Source organism: Papilio machaon, chromosome 21, assembly GCF_912999745.1.
Source record: "Papilio machaon chromosome 21, ilPapMach1.1, whole genome shotgun sequence".
NCBI lineage: Eukaryota > Metazoa > Arthropoda > Insecta > Lepidoptera > Papilionidae > Papilio > Papilio machaon.
Genome location: NC_060006.1, coordinates 5,322,123 through 5,344,653, shown reverse-complemented (window position 1 = coordinate 5,344,653; position 22,531 = coordinate 5,322,123). Strand labels below are relative to the sequence as shown.

The 22,531-nt window shown below is 33.8% G+C and overlaps 4 protein-coding genes across 5 annotated transcripts in view; 1 reads left to right on the top strand and 3 right to left on the bottom strand.

Annotated features, from left to right (window-relative positions):
* Positions 1-427: 427 nt before the first annotated feature.
* Positions 428-1,250, bottom strand: LOC106714491 (phospholipase A2-like). Its single transcript, XM_045683363.1, has 3 exons — positions 1,207-1,250; positions 921-1,073; positions 428-524 (listed from the first exon to the last, which is right to left on the bottom strand). The coding sequence occupies exons 1-3, from the start codon at positions 1,248-1,250 to the stop codon at positions 428-430; spliced, it is 294 nt and encodes a 97-aa protein (XP_045539319.1).
* Positions 1,251-3,753: 2,503 nt separating this feature from the next.
* Positions 3,754-6,014, bottom strand: LOC106714594 (phospholipase A2-like). Its single transcript, XM_014507670.2, has 4 exons — positions 5,897-6,014; positions 4,853-5,012; positions 4,345-4,497; positions 3,754-3,851 (listed from the first exon to the last, which is right to left on the bottom strand). Exons 1-4 carry the CDS (start codon positions 6,012-6,014, stop codon positions 3,767-3,769), a joined length of 516 nt encoding a protein of 171 aa, XP_014363156.2. The 3' UTR covers positions 3,754-3,766.
* Positions 6,015-9,195: 3,181 nt separating this feature from the next.
* LOC106714553 (zinc finger protein 184) lies at positions 9,196-14,825 on the top strand. The gene is made up of 10 exons (XM_045683362.1): positions 9,196-9,311; positions 9,385-9,658; positions 9,759-9,921; positions 10,219-10,295; positions 10,397-10,527; positions 11,661-11,806; positions 12,268-13,199; positions 13,337-13,500; positions 13,965-14,074; positions 14,690-14,825. Exons 1-10 carry the CDS (start codon positions 9,279-9,281, stop codon positions 14,823-14,825), a joined length of 2,166 nt encoding a protein of 721 aa, XP_045539318.1. The 5' UTR covers positions 9,196-9,278.
* Positions 14,826-15,416: 591 nt separating this feature from the next.
* LOC106714490 (Fanconi anemia group J protein homolog) overlaps positions 15,417-22,531 on the bottom strand; it is a 46,321-nt gene continuing 39,206 nt past the window's right edge. For both annotated transcript variants that reach the window (XM_045683049.1, XM_045683050.1), the window contains exons 11-19: positions 22,003-22,116; positions 21,004-21,113; positions 20,432-20,623; positions 19,756-19,940; positions 19,237-19,330; positions 19,030-19,143; positions 18,004-18,128; positions 16,845-16,971; positions 15,417-15,805 (exon numbers count right to left, since the gene is read on the bottom strand). In XM_045683049.1, coding sequence (XP_045539005.1) covers positions 15,704-15,805; positions 16,845-16,971; positions 18,004-18,128; positions 19,030-19,143; positions 19,237-19,330; positions 19,756-19,940; positions 20,432-20,623; positions 21,004-21,113; positions 22,003-22,116 — 1,163 coding nt within the window. In that variant the 3' untranslated portion in view covers positions 15,417-15,703. The remainder of the gene's footprint in view (positions 15,806-16,844; positions 16,972-18,003; positions 18,129-19,029; positions 19,144-19,236; positions 19,331-19,755; positions 19,941-20,431; positions 20,624-21,003; positions 21,114-22,002; positions 22,117-22,531) is intronic.

The following is a 22,531-nucleotide window of genomic DNA, read 5'->3' as shown; positions in this document are numbered from 1 at the left end:
TATGAATAAAACCATCGGTTAAAGTTTTTTCTAATCATTACTATATTTCTAGTGTTACATTAAACACAATTTAAAGTTGTTTACTTGTTTATACATTGTTATAAAACTGTATCCATATCTTTTATGACATGTAACATGTATGGTTATTTATACTGAATTATAATTAAAAAAAATAATAATTGTATATTAATCCAGTACCCATTTGTGTGTGCATACAAGATGTTATATTTCTTATACTTAAGAAATACGAATAACACTATCTTTAATGGATAAAAATCTTTAACAATGTACCAATGAAAGTATGCTGGGGTAAATAAATGATACAAATGCCGCTTCTTTAATTCTCTTAGTTTTTCTTTAACCATTTAAACTGACATTAGATATGTTACGTATTAATATATTATTAGTAAATATATCATAAAGTGATTTATGGATTTGTGTAATAACTCGGTACATCGAACCATTGATAACGTCGTTCCGCAGTTGTGTTGAACACATATTCAATACATTTGCTTTTAAACCAGCTGTAATAAAGTAAATATTATATTACAAAATAATTTACGTTTCAAATTTATTATCATGTAAATAGTAAGGAAATTGAAGAATTGTTTTTTTTAAAAACTTTATCTAATATATAAAATTCTCGTGTCACAGTTTTCGTTGCCATACTCCTCCGAAACGGCTTGACCGATTCTCATGAAATTTTGTGAGCATATTCAGTAGGTCTGAGAATCGGCCAGCATCTATTTTTCATTTTTTTTTAACTGCGCGCGGACGGAGTCGCGGGCGACAGCTAGTAAATTATATTCTGGTATTTTTTGGCTGTCCAAAGTTTTTATATACAATTCCATTATCAATAGATCAGCGACGACGACGTGGAACAGCAACAATGCAATATTAAATACAGTTTAAAGACATACCCTCCTCTCTTCTTGCAGCGTATAACTGGATAGTCCTTCTTGTAACATTTCATACCGATAGCGTCATAGAACCATACACCAGTTTCCATAGCAGTGATATTGTGTACAGAGCGAAGACATTCGTGTAACATCTGATCGCATTTACACGGCGATCTGGAACATTTAAAACCTACATAGTACAACTAGCAAAATAATAGGTTGGCAACTAAGTGATTGCGGATTTTTTATAAAAAATCAAAGACAATTTTTTCATGGAACTAAATAACTTTATTCTGTAATGTATTACCCATTTTCATCAATGACCTTTTGACATCTTTCAGGCAGCATCATAATCCCACGTTCATAAAACTTCTGGTTTTTATTATCAAAAAACTGAATCAGGTACGATTTGACTTCATCATCTATATTGAAATTTTAACCATTCCAGGAGTTTTGTAAAGATCGAAACAAAAAGTAATCCGATGGTGCAAGGTCAGCACTATATGGTGGATGTGGCAAAACATCCCAACCAAGCTCCAATAATTTTTGCCGAGTAACCAAAGATGTGTGTGGCCTTGCATTGTCACGATGGAATACAACACTTTTTCGATTTGCCAAGACGGGCCGCTTTTCTTCAACTGCATTGTTTAATGTCATTAGTTGTTCAATGTAGAGGAACCCATGTATCGAGTTTTTGAACATAGCCAAGTTGTTTTAAGTGATTTTCAATGCATGTATGTGATACATGATGCTTCTCTGCAATCCCACGTGTTGTACTGTGACGATACGAATCGATTATTGCTTTGATTAGGGCGTCATCAACTTCAACTGGACGATCAGCCCGTTTATCATCTTTGGGTGAAAAATCACCAGAACGAAATTAGGCAAGTCAATTTTGACACTGCCGTTCTTTTAAGGCTTCGTCACCATAAACAGCATATAACTTTTTATGAGCTTGCAATTCGTTTTTCCCCTTGCGGAAATAAAAAAGTAAAATATGACTAAACGTTCCTGTTGATTTTCCATTTTTCAATGAAGACTAAGCGAAAACTACGCAACCGATCAAAAAACTTTTTTTACTGATTGACAGCTGAATTGCCAACTATTAAATAACAAAATGTGTTTTACATTTGTACTACGTCTACAAACCTAAAAATTCAACTTAAGCCATGTATGAGTGAAATCCGCAATTACTTAGTTGCCAACCCAATAGATAGTTAATCCTTAAAATGTCGGTAAAAAAATATTTTTCTTACATAAAACAAAGACGCTGATTTTTTACTTTAATTTAAAAAAAAGTTAATGGTACAAGACAGTGAGATGTTTTTTTATATAAATTTACCGTGCAAATATAGACTTATTAGTGAGGTTATGTTTCGTCCCACCGGGAGGGATAATTCCAGGACATTGGTCATGGTCTCTGCAGCATTCGTCGACCTTCCTCTGTGGTCCTAGATCATTTGGTTTATTTGCTATGTTACCGGGCCCGCACCACTTAGTTCCTGTGGAAAGATATTTTTTTTTGTAAACTTTTTATAATATTTTCGTCGTACATATTATTGATAATATATAACAATGAAATTAAATTATTTAACAAAACCATACCTGGTGTTATTGCAATGTATTGAATTTCAGCCTTCGTAGCAGAATTGATCTTTTTAAAAACATGTTTAACTTTATTTATAAATTCTTTTGAATCTACACAAGGCGTTAAAAGTATTAAGCAAAATATTATTAATATATAAAATATGAAATAAATATTCATTTGTAACACAAAGACGAATGACTGTCACAAAATTGTTTATTGTAGTAATTAAAAAATTATAATACACGCTTCGAGAAAGGTATGAATATAAACAGAGGCGGAGCGGAATTATTCTGGCGTTAAATTTAACGTAATTAACGTTAATGTAATTACATGGCACCACATATCTAATCTTCCCTAATACGTCTCTGTTAGTACAGTGATGTTGTTTGTTAGTCTTGCAAACCGTAGACAAGACAATTTTTTTTCTACAGCTTACAAGAAGGCCGCTGTGACCATAGACCTCATGTTATTGCCGCTGGATAACTGTGACATATAAAATAACTATATTAACTAAAAGCATATCTAATGAACTACAAAATAGTTTATTTTGTAAGTAAGATCGGTTTTCTGAAAATACATATTTCACAAAATCTTAAGTGTTTCCTCCACCGCTTGTGTATTATGCTCGCTCCTTAATAACTATGGAATGTAGAAAAGTAGGACTATTGCTTATATTATTTACATAAAAGTAAAAAAGTTTTATATATAATTTAGGACCTCAAACTTTTTGTAACAAAAATGTTACACTAATAATTTAATCTAAAAAATCCTCTGTCTCAAAATATATTTAAACTATATCATTATTGAGGTTTAAATAAAATAAAACACAATTGATTCATTACACAAACATTTTTTTTAATGAATTCAAGAAACAATTTGTAATTCCAAAGCATAGAATTAGAAAATATATGATTATGGTATAATAAATTATTTATATACAACACGGACACATCTTTCGGTAATATTGTGACCATATATATAATATAGTATATAATTATATTATCTGTCTGTGCTGTGATATAACGTTTTCCAAGCTTCTAATCTTTAAATTACAATCACACACACATACGTACAATAGTTGTCACGCCATAATTAATTTATACTTAACTATCTAAACTTAAATAATTAAAATTAAAACAACAACACATTTATATGTCATGAAACTTTTAACAATTTTCAAAAATCCAAATACTTTGAAAAGCGCTACGAAAAACGATAACGAAAACTACGATATTTAAAGCATATTTTATAGCTCAACTACATTTTGACCGATATTTATTCAGTAATTGGGTACATCAAACCACTGATATTTCATTTCACCATCAATATCGTAAATGTACTCCACACATTTGCTCCCCAACCAACTGTTAAAGATATAAATTATAATATAAAATAAACCTTGAAAAATTATGTCAGTTTTTCAATGTTTTAGAAATACATTTTTAACAGTGGTAGATCCCGCAACAACAATATTTGTTGGGTGCACGAATTGGCCGGATCGACCGGTGCAACACCACGACTACACAGAAGACAGGCGTGAAGTGGAAGCAATTCCGCGTTTCGTCTGATGAGTGTGGTACCGGAGGCCTAATTTTAGTCCTCTTTCCCTTCCCGCCCTTTTCTTATTAGGAAAGGATGGGAAGGGGAAGTGGATTTGACGGAAGAGGGGACGCATAGGATGGAGAAATACCCTCTTTGCGTCCCCTTCTCCGTTAATTAAAGGTAGGCAACGCATCTGCATTTGCGGATGTCTATGGGCAACGGTCGCCTCGCTATTGCGGCGAATCCAGGTGGCCGTTTGCTCGTTTGCCACCTTATGATATAAAAAAAAAACATGATATTTTCTAATATACTCACCCGCCTCGTGTTTTACACCCAGTTACGGGATAATCCTTCCTGTAACATTTTGTACCGATAGCGTTGAAGTAAGTCATGCCTATCTTCAATGAGGTGACACTGTTTACAGTTCGGAGGCATTTTCGGAATGTCTCGTCGCACGAACAATGTAGTCTGAAAAGAGATTAAGTTGGAATTTGTTTTGTTAAGTAGTTTTTCGCGTGACATAGCGCCTGTAAAATTATTTTAGCAAACGTCTACAACAATTATTTGACAATTATTCTGATAAACTTTAATACATCGATGAAGGGTTGCTACAAGAAGATTAAGTGAAGTGATAATAATTGTTTTTGTAAAATGTTTCGGTTGTCAGACATCACAGATTAAAAAAGAGTCTTTACTAAATCACCTATTTTGATTGCAAAGTTACGTTTCTATTTCTATCAATATAATATTCAATATAATCTTTTCTTTCTTTTGATAAATCAGAAAAGTCTTGTATAAAATAATTATTTTTCTAGTTAATTACCGTGTGAAGAAAGATTCGTTAGTGAGATTGTACTTGGTCTCTCCGGCGGGTATGATGTCAGGGCAGAAGTCATGCTGCCGACAGCACGCGTCTGTTTTGTTGTCTTTGCCCAGATCATCGTAACCCTCCGCTATGTTACCAGATCCACACCATTTTGTACCTTAACACAAAGCCCATATGTGCCACTTTACTACAAAAATATTATAAGCACTTTTTCTAAATAAAAAGTAGGTACTTATAGTTGTTTTCTTTAAGATTACGCAAAAAAATAATTCATAACGATAAAACGAAATTGTTAGAACATATTTTTAAAACCAAGGAAATTGCTTTATTTAAATATAATTTGGGAAAACTCTGAAAGATTAAACATTTCAGTTCAGTCTATAATTTTTTTTTATAAATAATAGTTGTTAAATGTAGTTGTATTGTGGTTGCGTGTTGTGCGTGAGTGTTAAGTGACCCGTAAAGCCTTATTTACATTTTCATACACGAAACACAATGACCGCTACTTATTTAATCGTTAAGTAAAATTTACCAATTGCTATATTTAAAAACAGTGATAATATGAAGCTATAATTTCTTCGTCATGGTACATAAAGTGGCGTACTCAAGGTTTTTAAGTGGTCGCCCTTAGTGTAGATTTAATATGAAAAATACAATACTACCACTGCTTACTACCAAACTACCATTGCTTACAGTTACAATGTTAGAAAATAATTTGCATGGTTTCGTTTCCGCGTTAACACGACATAATAGTTGTATAGATTTGTGGCTAAATGATCACCGTATTTAGTCGGCTTCATCGTATCATATCGCGTTCCATCGCCCGTTGCCCCTAGGACACAATGTTACAAAAGGAACATTTACGTCTGCAAACTTCGCCTTTTACATACCTTAGCACTACAAACTTCTACAGGTTTATGACATCAAGTGAAAGTACTTGTCTTGTGACCTAGTGAAAATTCCAATACTGTATCTGCCTGCTGCTGCTTTCAATGGATGTGTTGCCAGCTTATGAACCGTTATATTCAAATATTTACTAACCTGGAAATATCAACGTGAACCGTAAATTAGTAAAGTCAGCGGGAGCGATTTCTTTCTCGACGTCCGTGATGTTTGGAATCTTCCGCAACAATTCTTCAATTTCTTTATCACTCCACATAATACAATAAGGACAATTAATTATGCTTATTAATAATGCTAAATAAAAACGAAAACCCATGTTAACAATCACCGACAATCATTAAGAAAATGTTTCGTCTAAATGAAACCTGATGATGGTTGTTTCATTTTATATAATGCGTTTAATCCTTGTGTTAGGGTATGGCTTGTGTTATGGCGGAGCGGAATAAGCGGATTTTGTGACCGACTTGTCTGCAATATTACAAACATCGACCTTAATGACTCTTGTAATACGGTTAAATAACTAAACGATAAAACTATTAGTAAACATTGATTGACATTTAGTCATCATCGACTTTATTCTTTGCAATAACACTTTTGAGCACTTAAATAAACTAGTAAAAAAAACTACATTTTAACATTCAACCGGATAGGTTTACTACCTATCCTGTACTATTTCGTAATCGATGACTAGTATACTGACGTAGCATACTGTTTTTTAATTTTTATATGTCAAACAATTAACTCATATATTTTTTTCTTACGATTGCTATTATCTGTTTTCTTTTATATGCTAATACTGAACGTTTCTGGTTTCTTTTTCAACCTTTCTACTTACCTAAAACATAGAGTATTTGTATAATATGACGATTATAAATCACATTATGTACCAAACACCTTTACCAATGCATGATGCATGTAAGTACGCCGTTCAAAGAAAGTTAATTTAAATAAGTGATATAGTGGTCATTGGTCAGTTACTGTTTTCGTGAATAGTCAGAGAATTATGCCAATTGAGATCGATGCTATTGATGTGATTGTGAGAAATGGGTATTGCTTGTTCTAGTTTAAAATATGCAAGGAAATATGTTTCTGGGTTGATTGTCACAGCAAAATTTTATTTGAAAGTATTATTATTATTATCAAGAATAAATCTAATATATAAAATTCACGTGTCACTGTGTTCGTTTCCGTACTCCTCCGAAACGGCTTGACCGATTCTCATGAAATTTTGTGAGCATATTCAATAGGTCTGAGAATCGGCCAATATCTATTTTACATTTTTTTTTAATTGCGCGCGGACGGAGTCGCGGGCGACAGCTAGTCTTCTATATATATAAAAGAAAGTTGTGTTAGTTACACTATTTATAACTCAAGATCGGTCGAACTTATTTAGCTGAAAATTGACGGGGAGATAGCTTAGAACTAGGAGACGGACATAGGAACTTTTATATCTTGTGTGCATTTTTTTATTCCGCGCGGACGGAGTCGCGGGCAAAAGCTAGTTATAAAATAGAAAAATTGACTAATTTTCACACTAACGAGAGGAGTCAGTTTGTCATCACTATCTACTTATTACGTATATTTTTAAACCTTATGGATAATTATTTTTAACCGCTTTTAGAAAGGGCATACCTAACTATGATAAGAGGCAAGTTAGCTGCTGGGAACTCAGCGTGAAAAACTTCGCAAGTTTTGTTGTATGTAAATGACAAGGAGATCTAAAGTAAAGTAAGATAAGTCACATTTAATCATTTTATCTTCTACTAATTTTGTTCAAATTATTCAACGTTATCCCTTTTGTGATAAAAATGGGTAAAATAGATCTGACGTAACATTTCTGGAATGAAAAAAAGAAATATCCTACTTTAGTTTCTCCTCTCCCCTGTCCCGTGTTACGGCGGCTTTGGCAGCGGTCACTTTTTGAAGGTGCTCGTTGTTCACGGAAATGGAAATAAAAATTACTATGTGTAGATATATAAAAAAAAACAAATATATATAAAAAACGAGGTTGTGTAAATGTTCGTTTTTGCCCGGAGTTTTTCTAACAGTAGTACTTTAACGAAAGGAAATGTTTTAGTAGTTTTGTCAGTTGTAAACTGCACTATTCACGCTGAGTGTGAATATCGTGGTAATGAATTTTAATCAGAACATTTGTTTGTCTATTGACCGACTTTCGTACCGTAATATTTTAAAGCTGAAATATATTTTTGATTCGGAGACTTTTGCTGTTACTGTGTGGTTTAATTATTATTTTATAATGAAATATGCTATAAACAACCTGCTATCCGTTTCAACCATGGACTAATAACAAAACACAGTAAGGCATTTGAATTTTATGGCTTATATTGTTTTCCGTTTACGAAAGCTATCTGTCTTTTGGGACTTAGTATGTTTATTAAGAAAATTCGATGGAGCTACATAGTTCATTCTTCAGGAGATTTAAGAAAAAATTATTTCCTCTTTCGTGCCCGATGATTAATCAAGCACAGTATAAATAAACAGAAGTTCGAAGAATAACGATTGTGAATTTGCAATAACCCGTATATAAAATATGCGAACGACTTTGATATTGAATTAAATGGATGCAAGGTAAAGTTTATATTTAATGAAGATCTCAGCCTCGACTCTTATTTCGCACAGAATTGCAGTTTGTCTTTTTACATTAAATTACTAAATACTTTATAGACAAAATGGCTTCCAATTGTTTTTTGTGTGCCAACAACGGTGAACCTATAAAGGAGCCCAATAAAAGATATATCACAGTTAAATTATGATTAACGTATACCTAACCTATAACTTGCGTGAGTTTACAAATTACAGAAAAACTATGATTCTAAATGAAGTAAAATATGTAAAATATAGTAATTGCAGGCACAAGGAGACAACCTAATCTGAACCGGTAGCCGGTAAGAGAGATCTGATATCGCGGTTAGTTCTGTAAAAATATATTTAAAACCTACATCGGCATGTAAAATTACAAAAGAAACACATGACAAGTAAATAAGGATGTCTAGCCCGATGGGAAAGGTGCTGCTTTCGGTTGATTCTTGTAGAAAATAAGTAAAACCTACATGAATGTAAAAATCGGCGATAGAAAATGGGAGGAAAGGTAGGCGCTAGTTAGCTATATTATGTGTCATTTATGGGCATACCGGGTTAGATATCCCTATCCGTACATGGATTTTGTGACACTTACAGTGGGGCGCTAATGATCCATCATTAATTTCGTTGACTTATGCCCACCGGGCCGGGTCAGATCATTTTACGTTACTTCCGGTACAAGTCAAAGAGAATAGATTTGTAGAGAAAAATTGTCTATTGCATAATATTCTTTTTGTTTTATTCTTTGAAGGTGTCAATCTGTCATCTGTCAATCACTACAAGTCACAGCAACATTACATATTTGTACTTTACAATTATTGGTGGATTTAATTTTAAAATGTTTATTAAAAATATTGCTGAAGAAATTAAGTGATTTACGTGTCTTTTGCTACTGTTAGATAAAATATTATATTTCAAGATGGATGCAAATCTGTCATTCTTTAAATTTCCCGTAAGACATTTTTCTAAAAAGTAACTTTGGAGATTCTTATTCTTAATTATGGCCAGAGTTGTTTCTGTTTTAGTTTGTAGATGCAGAAACATCAGATTTGGAATTCAATAAAATTAAACCGTTAGATGGTTACGATGACCTCCAAGGTACATTGCCTTCTCATGGAAGTCTCTTGGCTAATGATGATGTGTTAGCAGAATTCCTAACAGCAGATGGACCTTTGGAGGAACCAGACTTGAACGGCCCTACGACTTTACACTGTGAAATATGTAGCAAAAAGTTCGATAATGCCAAGAAATACTATGGACATTTACGAGTTCACTCTAAAGATAACCTTTGGATTTGTGGTAAGTTGTCACATTTTAATTGCAAAAAAAGCTTACTATTAAAAATAAAACCTTGCCTTACACACCAAAAAGTTACTAAATACTGAAATATTCTATTCAGACAAATGTCCAGATCAAAAGTTTTCCACAAAACAACAACTAATGAAACATGGCCTCACACACAAGCCTCTGGGATGGGTTTGGAAGTGCCCGCAGTGTACCATGGCATTTGAAGCACTTTGGAGGCTACAACAACATCTCTTTGCAAAACATTTAGATTACAGGTATGGTAATCTTACTAACATTATAAATGCAAATGTTTAGAAAGATGTATGGATGGATATTTTTTAGAAGGTATCTCCAGAATGGCTCAATGGATCTTGATAAAATTTAGCATAGATGTAGAACATAGTCTGTAAGAACACATAGGCTACTTATTAACTTTTTTTAAATTAATTCCATGTGGATGGAGTCGCAGGCAACAGCTAGTACACAATGCCTTTAATAAGCTATTAACTACTAAACTAGTATCTTTTACTCGCTATTTATGAGGTTTAATATCTATTTTGTTTTTTTTTCAGACCTTATAAATGTGATCAATGTGATAAAGCATTCTACAAACCATCTGATCTTAAAAAGCATGTGGATGTTCATAAAGGTATAAATTTTGACTATATATGATTGGTTCATGCTTACTTCATTAAATTCAAAAATGACTTTACTTTTTAGTGCATGTTTTTAATCTTTACAAAATTCTAGGTGTACGCAATTTTCCATGTACAAGCTGCAGTATGCAGTTCAGAGATAAATCCAATCTAAAGCGTCACATGCTAACACATACCAACGAGAAACCATTCTGTTGTTCTGGTTGTGGCAACAGATTTAAACAGGTGATAAATATAAATATTAAAAAAAAACTTTGATTTTGTCAAAATACTTTAAACTGAGACTGATTCATGTTTTGTTATTTGTCTGTTTCTGACAATATTTGCACCAAAGCTTTGCTTTCTCTTTCAAGAAATGGAGACAACCTGATTTTTCATAGGTGTTTCAGGATAGTGATGCAATGGATGTCTGTTTCCGTTTCCGCAAGTGCGGAAGTTCCGCGTGCTTTTCAACATCCGTTTCTGCTTCTGTTTCCGCAACTTTTATAACGGAGATAAAACGGAACTTTACGACGGCTGAGAGATCCAAATGCGCGGCGCGAGACGGGCAGTCCGTGCGCGGCCTTTCGGCACTTGTCGCATTTGTTTGTTTACGTACTATTTTGTGAATTTAAGCGCGTAATATTTTCTGCTGCTGTTTGAAACAATCAGTTTCTCTTGCTGCAGTAAACTGTCTAGTAGTTGTCCATATAAAATTTGACAACTGGCAAAATGTGACTATACTTACGAGTTATTAAATGTACTTTTGAATAAGTGATAACCATGTAATATATCATCATCATTATATAGTTAGAAATATATTTGTCGTTTGTCAACACGAGTGGTTTGGCGAACTTTAATTTGTAAATAGTGTAATTTTGTTTCCTGAAAATAAATTAAAAATAAAACGCGTATTTTAACTTATTGCAGCGCAGTAAAAATACGCTAAAGGACACCGATATCCAATGCCTTAATAAATTAAAAACGAATACAAACTGTTTTTACCGAAAAAAATATTTTTGTAAATATGTTTTTTATTATTATTTACACTTCTGTTTCCGCATCCGTTTCCGTTTCCGTTTCTGCTAAAATTTATTTTTGACATCTGTTTCCGTTTCTGGTTCCGGTAAGATACTTCCGTTGCATCACTATTTCAGGAGTACAATCAAACCTTGATAAGCGAGAAACCTCTATAGAGTAATTTTCAGGTCCACCATTGAATAACTTGGGTTAGACCTGTGTAAGTGAGGAATATATCGCGATCGCGCGAGCATTCAAATGCACTGCTTACTTGAAAAAAAAAACATGAAAACTTCACAATCTGTTGATAACATGTCTGTTATGATAATAATAATGAAAAATATTTATTACTATTTCAGTTAGCATCGATGACAAGGCACAAACGTTACTGTCCAATGAACAGAAATCAAAATGAGATTGTTGACAAAACTGTTAGAAAAAATCATTGCCGAGTCTGTGGTATGACATTTCAGTATAAAAGTGCTTTACTTGAACATTGCGTAAGGTAAGTTTTAGTTTATTATATTTTTTTTTTAATTACTTGAACTTCTTTTACTTGCATTTAATCTGTGATTTTAGATGACTTTCAAGACAACATAGTATCAATAGACAGGTTAACATACAAATTGGTAATCTTCAACTTGTTACCACTAGGTAACAAAGCTTGTTTGACACACAAATTATATGAGAAGTGTTGTTTGTAACTAATATACTAATGTGGCAAGACCAGTTTTAGTATCTGCCGCCCTAGGCAAGATTTTTGTAGCACCCCCTTTTTTATCCTTGGGGGAAATCTTTCAAAGATCTTATCCGACTCTAGCGCTTGCATAGCCCCCCTACACCTGGTGCTCCACCTTGCCCTACTCTAATGCTGCAATTGAATGATAGTTGTGATAAGAGTATTTGTAAGAAAATGTTTTGAATGTAACATAATTTTGATTCTAAAAACTTATGTCTTAATTCCAGACAACATACCAATCAAAGTAAAGAACCCGATAATGAAGAGAAAGTTATTGATACAAATGCAGATGCAAACAGAACTGTTGATAATATTGTAGACGATATTCTGTCTGCGGAAGATGACTATATGACTATACCTCAACAATCTAACTTAGCTTTCAATAGTCAATATATAACAGATCCAACTACAGATGATTATTTAATGCAAGTCGAGTTCCTTAAAGAAATAAATCAATTACATTCATTAGATGATGAATTACTTTACAATGACATAGATTTAGAAACATTTCAAAATAATCAAGTGTTTAATTCTAATATTGATATTGATTATAATCCGAGTGATAGAAACGGAGAGATATTATTTGATTTTACTGAATGCGGTAAAAGTATGGATCATGATATAATATCAGCTTTATGTCAAGTTAAAAATGATTTACCTGATGAATTTTTAAATGTACCGGACATTAATTTTGATAGACCTGAATTGAAAGTACCAGAAACTGTTGATGAATGTGAAAAGATATTTGAAAGTGATGTTGATTTGGAAGCGAGTACAAATTTAGCAGCAAATTTGAAACAACTCATCGGAGAGAATAGTGTACAATATATATCATCAGAAGATCATGATACGTTTATTATAAGTTTGAATAGTGAAATAGACGCTGCTCAGTTAACTGATTTGTTAAATATTGATGTTGAAAAAACTGAAGACAATAAAATAGAAGAACTTCCATTAGTTCCAGTTAAAGTAGATAATATTAACAATGTAGAAAATAAAATGGATGCTGTATTAGAAAAAGAAATAAAACAAATAGAACCAAACAAATTAGATGACAAAGTTGAAGATATTAAAGGAAAAGAAAAGAAGAAAGTTATATTTGTTTGTAAAATTTGCAAGAAAACTTTTAATAAGAAAGACAATTACAAATCTCATATTGGTGAGTATTTAGCTATAACTAAAGTCGTTAACATGTATGTATGTAATTGCTGTTTCTAGGAATATTATAGTGCTTTTTTTTCCACGCTGACGAAGTCGCGGGCGACTGCTAGTTAATTATTTTGTGTGTTGTATCAGGTACACACAACCCATCTCTACGCAGACACAAGTGTTCAGTGTGTGGTGAACGGTTCAGCTACAGGTCCACTCTCAACAAGCACGTGTCTGCAGCGCACGAGCCTCGTGTCCTCTCAGCGCACAGCTGTCCGCACTGCGACAACACATACCGCGCACATTGGATGGTAACACACACATATCACACTCAGACACGTTAATGGAGACCCTTAGTGTACATTTCAGTAATCACAGTAGTAAACACCACAACCACTCAGAAGACAAGCGTCAACTGGAAGCAATTCCACCTACAGTCTGATGAATTTAGTCCACTTCTGTTCACCATTTTCTTATAAAAAAAGGATGGGAAGGGGGAGTGGATATGACGAAGGAAGATGCGTCCCTTTTTCCATCGATTAGAGATAGGCATTTGCTATTGTTGATGTCTATGGGCATCAGTTGTTTCGCTATTTCGGCGAAACCAAGAGGCCACTAATACCACATACAAACTCGAATTGAGGGTTTTTAAGTGATCATGAAGGAGACTTAAGTGTTGTTTTAGTATTAGAAATATAACACTAGAGCTACTAGTTTGGTGCAAGAATATATAAAGTGTTTTTTTTTTTTACCAAAATATCTTAAACATTTACAGCTCAAGAATCACATCGAGCGCGATCACGAGCGTCTCACGCCATATGTATGTGATGACAAGCAATGCGACAGAAAGTTCTACAAGAAGACGGACCTTGAAGTACATAAAAGGTTAACATTTTTATCACTTATCACTTCCTTTTGAGTTAACACAGCTGCCCCCCCCCCCCCCCCTTAGACCTAGACCAAAAAAGTATCAAATAGACTACTTCGAAACATATTTGTTGGAAAATAGATTGTGTAATTTCATGGAATCGTCCTGAATGGTAGGTTTATGAAATAACTAAAAAACTTTTGGTCCTTGAAATTCATCCAAAAAACTACTATTTTGAGTTTATTTGACATATTTAAGAGAATTGTCAAAAAAAAAGTAATTATAAAAAATGTAAAGATTTTTTATTAGAATATTTTACTGCCAATCTTTAAAATTATATGTTTTATACAGAATTCGATCTCAGAAACCCACCATTAGATATTAACAAGCTGTATCGATATGAACATTGTTAACTCAAAAACTACTTGTTAGTTTCCATTCTCATTCTCACTCTCTATTTAATAAGCTAATATTACGGCTTTTGAATAAAAACAATTAATTACCTACCCTTCCCTACACCATAGATTCACTATCTTGTCGGCTGGCGATGTAATAGACAATTTTTTAATGATCTATATTTATCTTTATTTCTTTATTTATTTTTAAAAGGTAAAAATAATGTAAAATTTCAGACATCACAGCGGAGAGCGGCCATACGTATGTGAGATGTGCAGCAGCGCCTTCCAACAGATCTCTCATCTCAAGCGACACGCGCGCACTGTACACGGACACAAGGCGTATGTTGCACTCTCTGTTTACACTGCATAGATACATGTTGTCAACTCTATCATTGTCTTTGAAAAATGATTTAATATGGCTTTTTCAATAAATTGTTTTTTTTTTTTTTTGCATTTTTAACAATATATGGCGTTAGTCATGTCAATAATTACTTAACTTAGTTTATTTTTTTAATTTTTTTGATGTATTTTTTTAAATCAAATTAGTTTTGGATGTTATTTTTACGTTTTGATTCTAAATATTTTATTATCTTTTCAGAGTGAAGAAAGCAATATAGAGACATCGTCGTCGCGTATTCTTTACCTCGTATTGAATGATGCTTGGAATTATAAAGAATATTATATTTGAATTATTTATTACTTTTTTTATCAAATTAAAAAATAAATTTCATCACAATTAGAAATATTCAAACAACTTCAACTTAAATTTTAATCTGCACAGCGAAAGACAAAACTTATCAAAGAAATCAGACGCCAAGATAAGAAGCACAAGTTAAAGTTGCCTACATTATGTTAAGGTATTTAATATATTTTTTAAAACATTTGTAATTTTATTATGCAATCCTTAAATAAATATAACAAAGTAAAATTAAACTCAAAGCTAAGAATCTCTTCCGTTAGCAAAATCTCCTCACTAATAGTTGGTTTCTGAGACCAAAATCCTTGTATAAAACATATTGTTAAAGATGAAATTGATGATTTAGTCTCGGAAACAAACGATAAAAGCCATCAAAGGACCAAGTTGCAGAGAAGTCAGAAATAAAAATATTAAAACATTTCGATTTACAATAAAAAAATTACAAATACAAAGTTATCATAGTTTTCAACTGACGAAACAATTAACAAAACATTGTATTTAGTTATAAAAACTTTTTTGTAACTAGAAACTTCCATTGTATGTAGAAATTTCTAGATATCTTCACTCTCCCTGAGGGTCATAGTCTGCATGAAGGACTCAAGACTGTTAGGACTGTTGACTAAACTCTCAAATGTGTGATGATTGTTGCCCAACTGAAAATTACAAAAAAAAAAAATACAATTACAAAAAATACATACAAAATATATTCTAACTGAAAAAAAAAAAATCAAATATACCCCCAAAGTGAAGGTACAACATGTTATACAATTTTACTGTGACTCCACGTAATATAATGTATGTTGTAATTAGATATTAAGAAATACTAATTAGATTTGAAAAATATATCTAGGTAGCCTTTTCCTCCGACTTCTTTCGCATGAGAATTAAAAAAGTTACTAATATTATAAATACCAATGTCTAGACCAGTGTTTCCTAAAGTGGGCGATAACGCCCCCTTGGGGGCGTTTGAAACCTAGGAAGAGGCGATAAGGGGCCCAAAAAATGGGGGGCATAGAAATTAATTAAAGTAATGAAATTGTGGTTTTTAAGTTTTAGGGCTGAATAAAAATTAGGGACGTTCTGAAATATAATTGATTTTCAAAGGGGGCGGTGAAAGAAATAAGTTTGACAATCATTGGTCTAGAAGGACGGATGTATGGATGGATGTTTGTTTGAAGGTGTCTCGGTAACAGCTCAACAGATATTGATGAAATTTGACACAGATATAGAACATAATCTGGAAGAACACATGCTATGTATTTTATATTACATACGTTTTTTTAATTCCACGTGGACCGAGTCGCGGGCGACAGCTAGTCTAGTAATAAATATAGCCTATGTTACTCGGTGACAATAACTTTCTACAAAAAAATTTTTGAAATCAGGAAAATAGTTTTTGAGTTTATTAGCTATATATAATATATATGAAAGTAAAAATCTTTCCAAATATATAATATTAAATATAGATAACTAGCTTTTACCCGCGACTCCGTCCGCGCGGAATAAAAAAAAATGCACACAAGATAAAAAAGTTCCTATGTCCGTCTCCTAGTTCTAAGCTACCTGCCCACCAATTTTCAGCTAAATCAGTTCAACCGATCTTGAATTACAAATAGTGTAACTAACACTACTTTCTTTTATATATATAGATATATAAGATTAATTACAAAGTAGTTTAAAAATAATACTGACAAAGTTTCGGACCCATTTGGAGAGATGCTGTGTGTAGTGCGGGCTGGAGAAGCGCGCGTCAACCAGCAGCACCCCGCCCCAGTCACCTCTGTGTCGTACACAGCGACCCACCGCCTGGTTCAGAGCTCTGTGTACATCGTGAACAAATAATTTAATGTTAGGACTGTTGAGGGTAGTCACACAAAAGGTTTTATAAGGTCGCATGCGCTACTGCTCGAGGCAGTCTCTTTCCATCCGTAATTGCGGAACGTCTGACATTTTTGTTTATTTACGTTCGGTTTGAGTTTATACTACAGCGAGGTTTATTATGAAGTAGAGTTAAATACATTATTTCGCTGTTAGTTTAATTCTTTTAAAATACTTTTGCATCAAATATCTTATATTAAAATAATTTATTGACATCCGACCCAGGACCCAGCTCTGTGACTTAACAAGAAACATCGTTAAATGGCAACACACGGGCATTAAACAATATTAAAATAGTTAGAAGTTAAATAAACGATACAAGAAAACTAAAACCTACTCATTACAACTCAATCCATAAAAAAAACGTAATTATTCTTACAATATTTTTTTAATTCTCACACACTGTATTACCCCTTTTAGTCCCTCAAAGTTGATTTAGGACAGACACTAGCTCACTACCACATTGGAGCGCAGACGCACGTCCGCTTCGTACCGCGTTCGTCACTCAACTGCTCTCTTATATTGACATGACAGCTGTCACTTCCAGTGTTGTAAGTGAGACAGTGTATTGATTCTATTGTATATAATGTATTTTGACTAATAAAAATTAATACTTCTAGATATATAGTTGTTTTGAGATTTGAAAAGTTATTTATAGTATAGCTGTCGAATGCGACTCCGTCTGCATTAAAGAAAAACTTAATTAGTAGCCTACATGTTATTCTAGGCTATGATCTACATCGATGCCATTCATTCAGATCCGTTGAGCCGTTTTCAAACAAACATTCATCCAACTAAACATATGTACAATCCTATATTCTTACGATGAAGGAAAATATCGTTAATGCAACCTGCACATGTCTGAAGGGAAGATATGTATGAAGTCAAACCAATCTTCACCCTTAACTTAGGGTAGGTTCATAGCCCCTCAGTGGGGATGTATAGTGAGCTGATGATGATGATGATGATGTACCTGTATGCCTGCACGAGAAGCCAGTCGCTGCTGGACAACAGATGTCGCTGTGCGCTGTAACGGTCGTTGTACTTCATCTTCTCCTTCACCGCCATGTCGTATGTGTTCGGGTAGGGAACTCCCACCTGTAACATAATTATTACATAAGCGCTGAAAGCTAAAATATCCCTAATTTTCGCAACAAATTTTGAAGCTATATTCAAAATCTACTAGTCTTCTAGTTAATTAAAAAAAATGGGACCCATCAAGCACTACCTTTCGATTAAAATATTTTTTATCAAAATCGGAGCACCAGGGGCGGAGATTCGCAGTAACACACATAAAAAAAAATACAGTCGAATTGATAACCTCCTTCTTTTTGAAGTCGGCTAAAAATCAGATAATAATCATGATATTTAGTATATTTTATCGCTTTGATTATTTTTGGTTAGGTTTTTTAAGTGACATTTAATTTTTTCTATTATTTAAGTAACTAGCGCCATCTGTATTCAATGGAAACTAATAAATCTCCATATTTGTAGGCGTTTTCAATAACTTAATCTTGGATCTAAAATCAAATTCCTCGTCTAAATAGTAAAAGAGAATTGTTTTTTTTCTTTTTATAGACTAGCTGCCGCACGCAACTCCGTCGGCGTGGAATTAAAAAAAACTTATTAGCCTATGTGTTCTTCCAGACTGTTCTACATCAATACCAATTTTCATCAAGATAAATACAACTCCTAAAGATACTTTCTAAGAAAAAACCATCTAAAAATTCACATTTTATATATACAAAAGAAAGTCGTGTTAGTTACACTATTTATAACTCAAGAACGGCTGAATCGATTTGACTGAAAATTGGTGGGCAAGTAGCTTAGAACCAGGAAACGGACATAGGATAATTTTTACCCCGTTTTCTATTTTTTTATTCCGCGCGGACGGAGTCGCGGGTAAAAGCTAGTTTATAATATTAGCAAGATTTTTGACATTTATTTAAATGTTCGCCATGTTAGATAAACATATAGATATAGTATTGTATATATTTACAGTGACGACAGCTCGGGCCTGGTGGTCTCTGAAGTCCATACCCTCAGATACCTTCCCGCGGTACACCGCCAGCAGCAGAGCACCGCGACCTCCACACACGCTGCTGTAGTACTCCTTACATAATAAATCATTCAATATTTAATACAAATACTAAAAAGAAAGTTTTAAAAAATGTTCATATTTTTTTGATATGTAGTAAAAAATAACCTCCATGACGTCACTGTGATCTCTGGCATTTCTGGCCTCCATGAACACCTGCTTTAGTTCATTCAGCTCCCCCCACAAGCCTGTCTCCTTCCATCTGATAATGTAAATGTGGTTATCTTATTAATATTATAAATGTGAAAGTTTGGATGGATGGATGAATGTTAAAAAGTATCTCCAAAACAGGACGGGCAACGGATTTCGATGAAATTTGGCATAGATGTAGAACATAGTCTGGAAGAACACATAAGTTAATTTCAAAACATTTCCGGAAAACTAAGATTTTTTTAAAATCTACACTAACCCTTAGTGACCATTTAATTGGCACCAATGCCTCCCTTAGTGTATATGATTTATGCGTCTCACCAAAACTATTCAAGAATTTAGAAAACTTATAGTCGGTTTCTGAGACCTAAATCTCTAACAGAGCTAGTAATATGTTTTAAACGGAGTTTTCGATCTCGGAAACATACGGTAAGTGAAGTTAATGTATAAAGGTTTTGTATAACAAGATGTAGTGACCGGTTAACGAGTTTGTTCATGAGCGTGTACGAGGGCAGGAAGCAGAGCACGCCGTGCGGAGTGACGCGACACACACAGCGCAGCGCCGCGCCCACACCGTCCTGCACCCGCGTCTCCCCCGCGCCTCGCGCACTGCACTCCAGTCTGCCTCCGCCGGGACACGTCGACAGAGACCCTATCCACACCTGCACACAACACACACACGTCTGAACATCTGCTCTGTACCCTCACAACAGACTATGACACAGAGTACGCATCAAGCGTTCTCATCGGCCATGGTTCTAATTCCAACATCGAACTATCATAGTACAAGGTTTCAATTTATCACTTTGAACAAGATCTAATAGTAAGAGATTTCAGGACTTTTCACGCTTGAAACTAAAAAAAAAAATCTGAATCGCTATTTTTTGCAGATTTTGCAAGTTTGATACAAATCTATACTAATATTATAAAGAGAAGAAATTTTTATATGTTACGAATAAACTCAAAAACTACTGGTTCGATATCAAAAACTATTTGCTCACTAGAAAGCTACATAATCACTGAGTAACATAGGCTATTTTTATTACTAGTTTTTTTTTAATTCGCTAAAAATCATTTACATATTATTTTTAAACTTTAAAATCAACATAAATTGAACTTTAACTTGCACACAATAAGGTACTATTTCACTTACCCTGTCCGGTGGTATGACGTGGTTGGGGCTGACCTGGAGAGGGAAGTCAGTTCCCAGCTCCGAGTGTAAGCTGATCAGAGGAGTCAATGTACCGGAGGCGAGGATGATGCAGCGAGCTACCTTCAGACTCTCAAACACCACCGCCGGGTTCATACACAACAAGCGCAGTGATAATGTCTCCTTTTCTATAGACTACAAAACAAACCAGATAGATACAATCAATAAACATAAATTTTCAAACTTACTAAAATAAACAGTGAAAACCGCATTAAAATGGATTAAAATTAACACGAAACCCACACAAAATCACAGACATTTAGAAAAAAACCGATAAACAAATAAAACTAGCAAAGTTTTATAACTTTAGTAGACATAAAATATTTTCTATATACTGTTATGAAGAAAACCGATACTATGTCGGTGTATCGGCGCAACACTAGACCTACAAAAATATCAACGTCCCTTCACTACAGCTATCTTCACTTGGTTTTGGCATTATTTAAAAAAAACATGTAACGATTCGTTATGTATTCAAAGACTGTTGGATAAATTAATTATATTTAATACAATACCTTATTGAATTGTGACTGTCTCCAAGAGAAGGAATCAGGTCCGGTCACAGTACGTACGAGAGCGGGCGTGAAGTCGTCCATATACTTACCCTCACAACGGAATAAATAACCTACAAATATATCACATATATACAATAAAACTAAAAAATTACGGTAGATAAATAAAATAAAAATATTCTTCGTCTCTTTCTAACGTAAAATAAAAAAAAAACGAAAAAACTAAATTGTAGATTTCACCTCCTTTACTAAAACTGTCTAAATAATAAAAAAAATGATGCTTTAAAATAGAAAACACTTTCACGAACAACTGTTTAAATATAAACACATCTTATATATATAAAAGAAAGTCGTGTTAGTTACACCATTTATAAATCAAGAATGGCTGTATCGATTTGACTGAAAATTGGTGGGCAAGTAGCTTAGAACCAGGAAACGGACATAGGATCATTTTTACCCCGTTTTCTATTTTTTATTCCGCGCGGACGGAGTCGCGGGTAAAAGCTAGTTTTATATAAGAAATAAAGTTGCCATTAACAATGAAAATCAAGACGTAATTATCCAACAGATATTTGAATTAAACTGTCATAACACCTGAATAAGGAAATTACTTTTAATATTTTTTTTTTCAAAGTAAATGAGATGCAAGAGCGTCAGTGGCTCAGGGGAAAAGCACTAGACTTGCAATCTGCAGGTCCTGGGTTCAAATCCCGCCATGTACCAATATGTTTTTCGACTTTCGATTTACATAAGTACATTTATCCAACTTTCTTACAATGAAGGAAAACATCGTGATGCTGCACATATCTGAGAAGAAATTCAATGATATGTATGAAGTCAACCCGCACTTGGCCAGCATTGACTATGTCCTAGTCACCCCTAACTTGGGGTAGACTCCGAGCCCCTCAATGGGGACGTACAGTAAGCTGATGATGTATAAGAGTCAATGTTGTTATACAGATGTTGAGACAATGTAAACTCATCGTTAATTATAAATCTGACCTAAGACAGTGTCCATGTTCTCTACAAGGGTGGCTGTGGTCTGCGTCACTCCCAGCAACGTCCGCGGATCTTCACGAAAACGTTTACAGAATAACTCCGCGTTCTGATGGAAATCTACAAAATGTATGGAGTTTTAGGATTACTTTCATGTATTTCCTGTTTGTCTCTTGATATACAGAATCATAGCTAAAGGTTTAAGCGAATCAATGGATTTGCATTGAAAAAAAAAAAAGATAAAATATACATATGTGTGTACTGTCAGAGAATCTCGCGGTATTCCAACTTAAAAGCGACATTCGTTTTAACTTCCACAAATTGTTTTTTTACTGTTATGCAATGTTTTGAGTTAACTACTATGCAATCTGTTAAGTGTCTGTAAATGTTCAACAATGGTAGACGCCAGCAACAGCATCAGTTGCATGAATTGGCCTCGCTCAGTGAAATACCACGACCATACACAAGACAGGCGTCCAGTGGAAGTAATTCCAAGTACAGTCTGATGTGTGATGCCGGAGGACTAATTTTAGTC